At 47.4% G+C, this 12,484-nt stretch overlaps 1 protein-coding gene across 4 annotated transcripts in view; it reads right to left on the bottom strand.

The window, feature by feature from the left end:
• The window catches only part of MAN1C1 (mannosidase alpha class 1C member 1), a 63,410-nt gene that overhangs the window by 17,527 nt on the left and 33,399 nt on the right, over positions 1 to 12,484 (bottom strand). For all 4 annotated transcript variants that reach the window (XM_030505176.1, XM_030505177.1, XM_030505178.1 and 1 more), the window contains exons 4-5: positions 3,465 to 3,580; positions 755 to 835 (exon numbers count right to left, since the gene is read on the bottom strand). In XM_030505176.1, the coding sequence (XP_030361036.1) occupies positions 755 to 835; positions 3,465 to 3,580 (197 nt within the window). The remainder of the gene's footprint in view (positions 1 to 754; positions 836 to 3,464; positions 3,581 to 12,484) is intronic.

Below are 12,484 nucleotides of genomic sequence, written 5' to 3'. Positions count from 1 at the left end.
CTGCTTGCCTAAGACTTCCAGAGCAAAGGAATAATCTCTTAATCTCTCTACAGCCATCTGTAGAATTCCAGGCCAGGCACATTATAAAACAGATTATAGCATTAAGCCCTGGCCTCTGCCAGGCTGGAGAGAAAGAAGGGAAGTGGAAGTGAGTATGGGAGCATCCACTGCAGGGCTGCTTCACTATGATGGGTCTGTGACACCCACAGCTGCTGGGCAAGGGGACATTGTGTGTCGCTGCAGCACTCTGTTGGCAGGATGCAGGTCCCCTTTGCCACCTCCCTTCCCTGCAGCCCAGGGCACTTTGTCTTAGGGATTACTGCTAGAGAGAGACTGTCCAGGTAGCATTTGGAGCACTTGCCACTAAGCAGTTGCCCTCCTTAGCCTGAGCAAGGATGTGGAATGATGCTTGGTGAAATACTGCCTATGTTTAGAATACAAAGGGACAGACAAAGACAATGATCACTGCAAATGGCATTTCACTAGGGAACACTCTATCCAGCTGAAAACGAGTCTTGATGGAATTGCCCACAGGAGAAAATACCTTTACCAATGAGCCATGCACGGTGTGTGCAAGGTAATTATGTGAGACTTAATTAAAACAACATTAGTGGCATATTGATATTGAGAAAAACAATAGGTTTGGCCTGTTGTTATGGAGGGATTATCTGACGCTCAGAGAAAAGCTGCTGGAGAACCCTCTCAGTTCATTATTGGTGACTGTGTTGAGACATGCAGAGCTGCAGAAACAAACCTCTTCTCCAGTTAAGTAGTATGTGGCCAACAGTCCTCCAACATAGCGGATATTCACCTCAAACAAGGATGCTTCTCCATTCTGAAAAGACATAATGATATACTTGACTGCAAAGTCTGCACACACAAATGGCAGCTAAGGGGAACAGATTGTACGCAGATACTTAAGTCTCCCCGTCCTCACCCACAGTGAAACACAGCTTTTTGTCTAAGATCTCACAGTACTTTATTTGCTCTACAGTGACACATGGAGCCTGAAGGGAGGAGAAACACCCAAACTGCCTATTTATCACCAGCTGACAGTATGTCAATCAGTTAGAGCAGCTGTATTGTCCATCCATCCAACCCTGACTTGGGTTACGCCTTGCAGAAAGCTGTGAGTTAGTTCAGGGCACAAATTTGCCCGTTGTAATGTTTTATTTAAAGAGGAAATCGTACAGCCACATGGAAAAATGACTTCCTCCATTTTCCTGTGAAGAGGGCACTGCACTAGACAGACGTGATGCGCTGCCTGCATTTGGCAGGTATTTTCTGTCACTCAAGAACTCACCCATCTGCAGGCTCAGAGAGGACCACAGCCTGTAGGGAGCCTGTGGTGGGCATGCTGACAGAGACAACCTGCATGGTGTCCATGTGCCACCACCACACACAGCAGATGCATGTGGATAAGTTTCACTGAATCACTCCAGAACACACTCACCTGGAACACGTTTTGCTCTACCTACTCAGCTGATGAGCAGCCAATGTCAAAATGATTGCATGCAAAATGTACTGTTAAAAACTACATGCTCCTGGCTGTTGAATCTGCATGATAAATGATTCCCACCCTCACGTGTATAAAGCCAAAAACCAGAAAGATCTTCCACCAACACAGCAACAAAGGGGCACCCACATCTCTGCACTAGCCTGCATTTTCCAAACACCTGCAGGTTACAAAGCAGAGCAAGTGCTTTCTGCAGATGGTAACTGAAATTGCACAAGCCATCACGGCACCCAGGTTCAACCAGAGCCTGTGGGTGCTGGAGCCCCGTTTCTGGACTATCAGTGTTCCTTGTACAGAGCCAATCTTTAATTAACTTCCCTCCTCTCCCCCTCTGCTGTGCTGCCTGATTCCACCGATCAATCCAGAGCATTCACTCTTGTCTTTGCAGATCAATCTATTCTGCAGGCCAAGATTAAAAGCTGTTATGAAATCCAGATAAATTATCTCCCAGTTGATTTTGTCCCTTGTTTATTGATTCAGTAACGTACTGAGAGCATTCACCAAATTTATCAGATGTGGTCCTCCTTTTATGAACACATGAATGCCAGTCGTGCCCTCCCAAATGATGCTTTTCTGTAAGGCAGCTGCATGTATTGTTTCAATGGGGAGAACCATTTTTCACAAGAGACAACAGGGCTGGCATTAAAAACCTCAAAGTTTAAACTGTGCTCTGGTTTTAACATTCTCCATATGGCCCTGAGAAGGTCCCATCAGCTCTCCCATGAGAACTAGGAGAGCTGGCATGGAGACAAGAGTCAGAGCTATGGCAAGGGGCCCCATCCGCAAAGTGAGATAATGGACAGCATCCTTCATCTGACAGCGCTGTGCTGCACCCAGAGGCCCAGCAGGTCTAACACTAGCTCTAGGAAGTGGCTAGGACAGGGGCCCAGAGAGCGATGCCCTTCCTTCCAAATGTATGCGCTATGTGCTCCCACTCTGAGCCAAGGAGCCACATCCTCACTGGTCATAGAACCATGGAATGGCTTGGGTTGGAAGGGACCTTAAAGCTCATCCAGCTCCAACCCCTGCCACGGGCAGGGACACCTTCCACTAGAGCAGGTTGCTCCAAGCCCCTGTGTCCAACCTGGCCTTGAACACTGCCAGGGATGGGGCAGCCACAGCTTCTCTGGGCACCCTGTGCCAGCACCTCAGCAGCCTCACAGGGAAGAACTTCTTTGTTCTATCTAACCTAAACTTCCCCTGTTTCAGTTTGAACCCATCACCCCTTGTCCTATCACTACAGTCCCTGATGAAGAGTCCCTCTCCAGCATCCTTGTAGCCCCCTTCAGACACTGGGAGCTGCTCTGAGGTCTCCACGCAGCTTCTCTTCTCCAGGCTCAACAGCCCCAACTCTCTCAGCCTGTCTCCATACGGGAGGTGCTTGAGCTCCCTGATCATCCTCATGGCCTCCTCTGGGCTTGCTCCAACAGCTCCATGTCCTTCTTATGTTGAGGACACCAGCACTGCTCACAGTGCTCCAAGAGGAGACACGTGTGGAGTGTGGACACTTGTGGAGACACTCCACATTGCTGTGCACACAGCAATGACATACCATCAAAGCACCCAGTCAATGAGATCAGTGTTTTCCATCTTAATCTATAGAATGCAAAAGGAAAACTGGTCTTACCACAGGCAGACATTTAACTGAGATGAAACAGAACTTGTTCTTTGATGAATAAAACCTCCTTGGAGTATCTACAGCTGCTTTTGTAACCCAGACCAAAACACGAGAAACATTAAACACTGAATCTCATTTTCAGGTAGACACTGTGAGTCTGATCTGGTGGCCCCTGTGCCATGTATAGACAGAAGAATCACGATAGTGGTTTCTTCCCCCACAGACTTCACAGTTCCCCTCCCCAAATGATTCTGAGAATACTGTGATCAGAAGTGACCAGATACACATAATTTTGGTGACACAGACAGGCATTCCCAGAAACTGACTCACCACATTCAAGTCAAAGCTCTTCTCCACCCACTTCTTTGCTTCTTGGAATTCCTCCTCGAGTTCCATGATGTACAGAGTATCTAAGGCATCTACCACTGTAGCTCCTCGAAGGCCTCCTGCATTGCAAACAGAACAGCGTGATGAAGCCCCATTCATGCAGTCTTTTTTAGCTCTACATCAATCTGCAGGAGTTGGGACAGGCAGCAGCTTCCAGTCCCAATACTGGGGATGTCTGGATGGGATCCAGACTGGCTGTGGTCTAGGCTGAGATCTTCTAACAGGACTAGTGAGTTCTGCTATCCAAAACAGGCTGCTTTGGAGAGGCCCAGTTTCCAAGGCCTGACACTTCTGAAAGAATACCCTCAAGGAAGAGCTCAAGGTCCACACTTCAAGCCACCAGTCATGCTGCATGCCTTGGCCGTGCTTTCCAGTCTTGTCTACACCAAAGTGGTTCAGCAATTCCACCCCTACTCTTTATTCAGCTGTAAACCTAAATTCAGCCTCTTTCTAACCCAGTTACAAGCGTAGGTGAGAGAATTGTGCTTTTATTGTGCAAAAGCATCCAAGACACGACTTCGGTCATTCTGTCCTGATGCAGTGTTTGTTGTCTGGGGCACATGCCATGACGCAGGGTTCCCCGCTACCAGCGTATCACAGAAACAGCCTCACCAGCAGCAGAGGCCAGGAACTAACCTCAACGGATCTTCAGCAGGCAGTGGGTGGCCTCAGGGACAGTTCCCTTCCTCTGGCTGGCACAACAGACCCTAGGAGCACACTCACCATTCTCCAGCAGATGGCAATGGGACACATGCAGATGAAGCAAATGCCAACCAAGAACTTGGACCATTCATGTAAAACATCTGCATGCCAAGCATTGTCTTACACAAACAGGCTGCAGGAGAACTTCCAGTGAGACAGAATGATGTGGCATGGCACGGGATGCCAAGAAAACTACACTGGCTGTGGAGACAGTCAATCTTGTAGCAGTTGAGGTTAAATTAGACATGTTGACAAGCCTGGGTTTGGAACATCTCAGTGCTAGTTTTATCTCTGTTAGCGTTCCCTAGAATTATTCCTAGCATAAGAAAGCAAAGGGTAAGAAGCACATTGTGCCTCAAACCCCTTTGTGCTTTAATTACAAAGGCCATCGCCTTCCTAGGTAACTCTGCGAACACTAATGCTCACATGGAGGATCCCAGTTTGGAATCATCATCAGTCATCCCTCCGCACATGTAACGCACCAGGGACACAGCGTGAAGCTGCCTCTGTGTTGCTGTCACAGGCTGCACGTGCGGGCCCACACACACAGCTCGTTTGCAGCCACGTTCCTACCACCCCCTGACAGTCAGAGCCGAGTCTCTTGGAAGTCGCTTGGATGAGGTTCAGATTTCATTTCTTGTACGGGCTCTGTCCCCACCATCTCCCTTCCCACTGTAACCGCAAAGACCCACACACGCCGCTCATGCCCAGGGGTTTTCCTGAGACATGTTTCTATTTGCTGCAGGCCAGTTCCTTCTGCTCACTAACAGGCTTTAAAACACTACCCCAAATTCCCCCAGCTTTCCCAGCCTTTCACTGCATGCTCACTCCTATAATACCTTCGGTGTTACTTCAATTCCAGTTCTGCTTGAGGGGGAAAAGCCGGCTGGATGCACTGTTGAGGAACTACTGCAGAGAGGAGAGGAAGGCAAAGGCGAGTTAAGTCACGAACCTTCGGACTTTGGTCTTTTCTTACGAAGGGAAAAAAGCAACTGTGGATACTTTTCCCATAGCAGAAGTGCTCAGATCTACTGGTTTCCTGCAGGGCTCATTTATGCGTTCAGCATTCCTCTCCTTAAGAAAGGCATCCTGCCTTATTTTGTTGATGTTACAAGATTGCAGTTTTGACACTTTTCAGCCAGTCAGCACATTATTGCTTTAATAAAAAGCCAACCAAGACTTTAGTGCTCAGCTACAGATTGCTGCCTTTCGGATGCTGTCTGCATCAAAAACAGGGGCTGTGGAAAAAGGATGAGGGCAGCAGAGACAGCCTCTAGAAATCCATTTACTCCTGCAGGCTTGCAAAATGAGCATCTAACTGGAGCTATCTCCGAGTGTGCAATAGATGGAGTCAAACAGCTACTAGATCAACTGGTGGGCTCTAAAAAGCAGCTGAGCTGATGTTTGTATATCATGTTTTCCACAAGCAGTGACCATGGAGAACAACATAATCGCAGCCAGAGCTGCTTTTATCAACCTTAATGATTCTTCAATATTAACGATTATGTGAGTTTCATGTACATTCCTATTAGCAGGGAGAGACACCAGCTCAGAGCAACGCAGGCAGAACATTTTCAAAAGAGAAGGAAGGGCAAGGCCACCTGAGTACAGCCCATCACTGTGATATTCTGTGAGTAACACCAACAGGCTCGATTGCATTTCATGATCTAATCCACAAAGCCTTTCATAATCGGCAAGGAGACAAGGAGAAAAGTTGGATTTGTTCAAACTGAACAAAGAGACAAGTTTCTGGGATGATTAATTAAAGTGAAAAATATTGCTTGAATTGAGAAAGCCTTTTATGTTCTTAGCAAGTAAGGCCATTAAATACATGAATTGCATTGGGGATTAGGAACATGCTCACTAAAGCATAGCTCGGAGTTGCTTAGCTTTCCCTTCCCTGTGTTTGACAAAGTGGAAGGCAAACCTTGCTTCCCTGCTGGGCTGTCTTTGTGTCAGTTTAAACATTTGTTTAAAACATTCCCCTCAACACCGGGTATGTGAAGAACCGCGGGCTGTGTGTTCTGTACAAGGGTCTTGTTGGTGTTTCCTTTCTTCTGCATCAGCTTTGAAGCAATTGCAAACTGCATGGCTGCCTTTGCCTTCTTCCTGCAGCTAACAACATCTATCGCAATAGCAAGAACCACCCTGGCAGCTTCAGCTGTCACGGGAATGACAAAAATGAACCTCCTTCCCCGCCACAACCATGCAGAGAGCAAACCAGGCATCAGGACTTTGCTGCTGTGTCTCTGGTACTTGCCAGGACAGAGGACATGGAGGAAGGATCCTGACCCCCCTGTGCATGGTGGCATGTTTATTCTTCACTACAGGAGCATCTTCCTTCCTTCCTGCTCAGACTTTGCTCCAACACATCAGGACAGAGCTCGTGATACAATGTACAATGGCTCTGATTATACTCAGCTGTCAAAAGATGGTGCTATACATATCGTAGCATGTTTATTACAATATATAGGCACCATTTATAAAGGTGGTGATATTTGCTTGACATGCTGCTTATTTTGAGAGACGTTAAAAAATAATCACCTTTCCAGATCTGCACGTTGTAATGTGAGGGATATAATCAAAGGGGAAGCAGCTTCAAAAGGAAACAGAATCAAAACCCACTCTGTCACTTTTGACTCTTGCTGACACTCCCCTCTCTGAATTACTGGTTTCAGCCTCATTGTACTCTCTCTGAGGGAGTTTTAAAGTAGAAACCAAGAAACTCCCCAAAAGAAACCCTTCTGAAAGTATCCAGTAATGGTAGCAATGACTTAAGGAGGATTCCATGTCTGAGATTCTGCCTGTCTCCACAAATCTAAGGCCCTGTGTGCTATGATGCTGCTGCAAAACTGGCTTGGAGTGGAGATACACCACGATCAGGAGACACGAGGTCACTTCACTGATGGCCAAAAGGGAAGGACAGAGCTCTGGAATCCACACCAGCTCCTACACTGCCCAGTGAGAGCCCATGGCCATCCTGAATGGGAAGGAGCAACCCTGCACTGGGAGCAGTGGGAAGAACTGGGACCACAGGCAGAACACAGGGGCTGTCCAGGGGCATTTCTAACTGGAGAACTTCATGGCAGCTCTTGTGACAGCAAGTGTCAGGGCCTAGAGTTTTCAGCCCTGAGGGAGCAGCAGTACACCAGAAGCAGCAGTTCATGGTAGCAATACAAAGGTTCATCTTTTCTTGAGCTGAAGGAGGGCCTGTACCACCTCGTCCCGACCTACAAGTGTATTTGCTCTTTTGTGCATGAGAAGAATGGAGACATCGATGTTGGCAACAAGGCTGCTCTGTTCCTGCTTCCACCCACCCAGAGGAATGAGCATCCACCCGCTCGCTTGCGAACGCTGCCACAGAAATCACCAACAAACATCCCATTAACTGACATTCTGCTTGTGAAAGGTGCTGAATGGAGCACTCCACAGGGAGGAGGTGGCACTGTACACACACCATACCCCACAGCCTCAGTGGGAATGGGCTTTAATGCCTGTCTGGAGGAGCAAGACCATTCAAGCAATACAGCCTCAGGAGGGCCTTCACGGGAATTAAGAGTAGTGCTATGTCTGAAGAACACAGATGAAGACTGGCCACGAAATGATGGGTATGAGGTGCTGATCAAAACCTGAACGAGGATTGTCAAGGGTGAAAACCTCCATGTGAGGTGAGTGGAGAAACTATGAGTAGCAGATGGGGCCCCTCTGCACATGAACCGCAACCATGCTCTCCTCCAGCATCCTGCAGGCTTGTGCCTGGAGGAGAAAAGGGAACAGCTTTCTTCTCAGCATATAGTTTAAACGGAGGCCATGAGGGCTGATCAAAGGTGGAGAATACCTGCCCTACCTCCTGCCAAACATATAAGGGCTAATTAAGACTTGAAAAGCACTGCAAAGCACCAAGCAGGGACTAAGTATAACTGTGGAACAATCACAACTGCTGCTGCATCTGTGAACTTCCTGTTAGCTACCCATTATCTGCAAATCAAACCCAACAATTTAGGCAAAAACAGGCCAATCAAACCCCACCAGCATCAGGTACACAACAGAAACTGCATGTTTGATCATCAGTTGAGCAATAAGAGTTTACATTCGACTTGCTGAAGCTTTCATGAGCCACATGTGAATTCAACTGATGTGAACACTTTGCATCTGCTCACATTTACAACCCAAGCTTGCTTCCATAGCAAGGGGTGCCCACACGTTGTATCAGGCTGGAACATCGACCCAGGCACTGCTCTCACAGCACAGTTGAGCTCCTCCATTAGAAAGGGCCTAGAGGATGGGATTACATTTTTTAGGAAGTAAGATGATCTGCAGAGCAAAAGACAAAGCCTTCACACTGAAGAATTGCCTTATATCAGGAGACTGTGACATTACCCTGGGTTTAGTTCTCCTTCAGTCTCTGTGGGAGCTACACACAACAGGAGACGGTTATGTCAGAGAAAGCCACAACTTTTCATACAGCTTCTTGCAGCCAAGGTCAAAACCTTCAGCTTGAAAGGACTTCTGCCTCCACCCTCTGCACCCTGCAGGCAGACAAGAGCAAGCTGAGATGCACAGTCCTGGGTAGACTTTATTACATGACTGAGGAGTGAGCAGGGACTGAAGGAAAGCACAAAATATACGGAAGAGGAATAGCACCAGACTATGAAGAAAGAAAAATGAAAACCAAAGAGACTGCAGAGCACTTGCAAGAGCATCCAGGCTATTTTCAATGTGTTCCCTTGGCACCAGAAGATAGATTGTGGTTTTTGCTGTGCTCAGAAAATGGTTTGTCTTCCTCTGCTCTGTTCCTGCTCTTATCAGTTCAAACTGCCAAAGTGTTACCTGTAACAGAGGAAATCTATTCGCCTTCCAGCCTCATGCCATCCCTTCAGCCTATCCAGCTGATACAGCTGAAACAAAGCCCCACCACACTCCTTCTAGTGGGAACAGGGCCTGGGGTCCGTGGGCTGCTCTATCTAATGAGGTGTCAGTGACTCACTGACAAGAGAAGAGACAATAGTCAGGCAACAGAGTGACTCACTGGTAACAAAGCATGATTCGTTTACCTCCGTCCTACCTCAGAGGGTTTGTATTAAGTAGGATGCAGAAGAGCAGGCCCAAAGAGAAGGGGCAGCCAGTCCAGCAGCTTGCATTCTGCTCCAGAATCTCATAGAACACGCCTGTACCATGCTCTCTGCATCAGCTCACATGGTGAACCAAGACCTCGCTCTTCCTTCTGCCCATTATGGTATTTACAGGCTGAGGATCTCCCTGTTCAAGTCCTTTTGCTCTCAGATGTAGCACAGAGACCTGCAACTGCTTCTCCCAATGGCCAACCAAGGGGCCCAACCCCCGGACATGCTCAGCCTCCATAGCTTAGCAAATGTTGGAATTTCTAGACAAAGTGGAGCAGCTGTGATGGGAGGGACAGAGAAAGTCACCTTCCATCACTGCCTTCTTCCCAAAATAGCCAACTGGGAGTATCACAGGCCAAAAATGAGACTTGAAGGGCTCCCAGCTGCAAATCTGCCCCTTAAAAGTCTTAAAAAAAGCTGCAGAAGTGATGCTTCAGCAAACGGGTAGCTGAGAGTAGGGTCTTTAATAGCTCTCTCCATCAGGAAGGAGAAAGGCCTTTTACCAGTTGCTTTGCCCAGCTCCCACAGCCACTCTGATCCTGGGCAGCCACCAAACGCGATGGCTTGCAGGACCTAAAGTGTGGCCGCCCTGCTGCAAAGCCAAACAGGCACATACACCACATGCAACGAGACCGGCTCCTTGCCTCAACTCCCACCAGCTCTGCAAGCTGGGTGCAAGGAATAACGATGGAGTGTGTGCCTACAGGCACTGCCTTTGCAACACTGGGCACAGGGCAAGGATTCCTCATAGCAGCCTTCCAGCATCTGAAGAGGGCCTACAAGAATGATGGAGAGGGACTCTTCATCAGGGACGGTAGTGATAGGACAAGGGGTGATGGGTTTAAACTGAAATGGGGGAAGTTCAGGTTAGATATAAGGAAGAAGTTCTTTACTGTGAGGGTGGTGAGGCGGTGGCACAGGTTGCCCAAAGAAGTGGTAAATGCCCCATCCCTGGCAGTGTTTGAGGCCAGGTTGGACAGAGCCTTAAGTGACATGGTCAAGTGTGAGGCATCCCTGCCCATGGCAGGGGGCTGGAACTGGATGATCTTCAGGTCCTTTCCAACCCAAACCATTCTATGATTCTCTAATTCCCAAGCAGCTGGAGATGGAAGCATCTTCACCAGCTTTTCAACACATCTCCCTGATGGTAGGATTTAGCTCAAATAAAACTCTTCTTTTTGCCGTGTCACCCGCATTTAGAGACCCACATAGCCCTGCTGTTGCTATTACCTGCTGCTATGAATTCTCTGCCACAGAGATGGATGGAAGCCCAAACTAACCTCACCAACACAACTATTCAGCAGGCAGTGCCAAAGCAATAGAGCAAAGAGGTTAAGCAATGTCATCTCCGATGTCATGGAGACTAAGCCCCAGGGGGCCTGGCCCTGCCATTTGGCAAACGACCCTTTATGAAGTTTCTCAGTGAACAGAAACCAAATCCTTCATTTTCAACAAAGCCATTTAAAAAATCTGTACAGTAATGCATTGTGCCAATGCTTCAAATGAACAGCACAAGTCATTAGGAAGCTATCATACTTAATCTTGCATATAGCAGGACTGTTTAAATGCTACAGAGCAGAGAGTTTCAAATAGCTTTTTTTTTTTGCTAACTTTAATAACCAAGTTTACAATTGAAAGGCAAGAGTGAAAGGGGGAGGAATTTAGATCAGCGCAATGTAAACCTAGATCAAAAATGAAAGGTCTTGACTCCCACTGCTCTTATGTCAGATCGTATTTGTCAAAACAAAAATTAGAGCTGAAATCTTGTTTGGAATAAAAATGAGGATGCAGTTTCTATGAAACATGATGAACTTGTTAACTGCTGAAGCACAAAAGACTCCAGTTGTTACAGTTATTTATCTTCACCTCTTGGGGTGCAGGCAACGCAGGGCAAAACAAGAACTGAAAACACTGTGATCCCTTCTTCTGGTTATGCTGGCACCGACGGATTCAAAAGCTGGAACTGGCTTTGATCAGAATCAGTGCCTTGTTAAAACAGGAGTTCGGAAAGCGACCACCTCTGAGTGCTGCTTTTCTTGTTCCTTTTGGTCCTTTTTCTCATTTACAGTGCTTGGAGACCAGACTGAACCTTTGACATTTATCCAGAGATTTGTGCGAGAAGCCTGGGAGCTGGCTGGGACCACATCACCAGACAGCTCCTGGTGGTGGCACACTGTCCAATTCCTTATCTTGGCACAAAGGAAACTGTGAAAACCACTGCACAGTTTCTTGGACAATCTGCTTTGCAGCAAAGATTTGCCAGTGCTCTCTACAGAGTGCTCTGGGTCAGGCAGAACAAGTAGTTGGGACCCTGAACTCCTTAGATAGGATCCGGGTTTAGGCCAGAGCTCCATGCCCGCTCTGGGCCTTAGTTTCTTCTGCCAGCAAAATAGCAGGATGCATTTGCCTCCGAGTTTAAGAAGAAAAAAAGAGTTTAAATAAAGATAACGTAGTGGTTAGAGAAATAAAGAGATTTCAAAATCCACATTCAGGAAAAGTGCTGCATCTGCTGACCAAAGTTTTAGTCTGTTCTACTCAGTACCAGTACAGCAAGACAAGAAACAAGAGTCAACAGGCAGTGAGGCACACGCTGCCCCTCTGACACTAGGGGAACAGGGCCTGTCCCCCAGTCTGCTGCTGTCTCACCATCTGCATTCATCACTTGAATTTATCCACCACCATCTCAGCTGGTGTTTCTGCCTCTGTTCATGCTAAGCTCCCTGCAGTACCTGCTCATCTTCCCCTTGGAATGGCCACACAAAACCAATCCCACCAGTTTATTTTTAACTTTTCCTGTCAGAACTGCCCTCAAGCATAGAAACCTCACGAGGCATCAGCACTGAGACACTCCAGTTCCAGAAGATACTCTCAAGCAGAAAAACAACATGCTCACATTACAAGTAGTATCAAGCCAGTCGTCAGTGACCTCTAGGACAGGGCTTGGTACTATTTATTCAGCTGACACAAGTTAAACAGAAAATCAAGTGGAACTAGGAAACAGGTTACGGGCCTTTTCAGGAAGAAAGAACATTTCTGAGCTAAGTCTTCACAAGTGCCTCATTATAACCCAGTCCTTCAGCTGCCTGTGAACGGCACCTATGTACTGCAGACGATGCCTGCAAAGCCAGTTCCACCAGA

Source organism: Strigops habroptila, chromosome 12 (genome assembly GCF_004027225.2).
Source record: "Strigops habroptila isolate Jane chromosome 12, bStrHab1.2.pri, whole genome shotgun sequence".
NCBI classification, from domain to species: domain Eukaryota; kingdom Metazoa; phylum Chordata; class Aves; order Psittaciformes; family Psittacidae; genus Strigops; species Strigops habroptila.
Note: the sequence above shows the minus strand (reverse complement) of the source record. Positions and strands in the feature narration are given on the sequence as shown.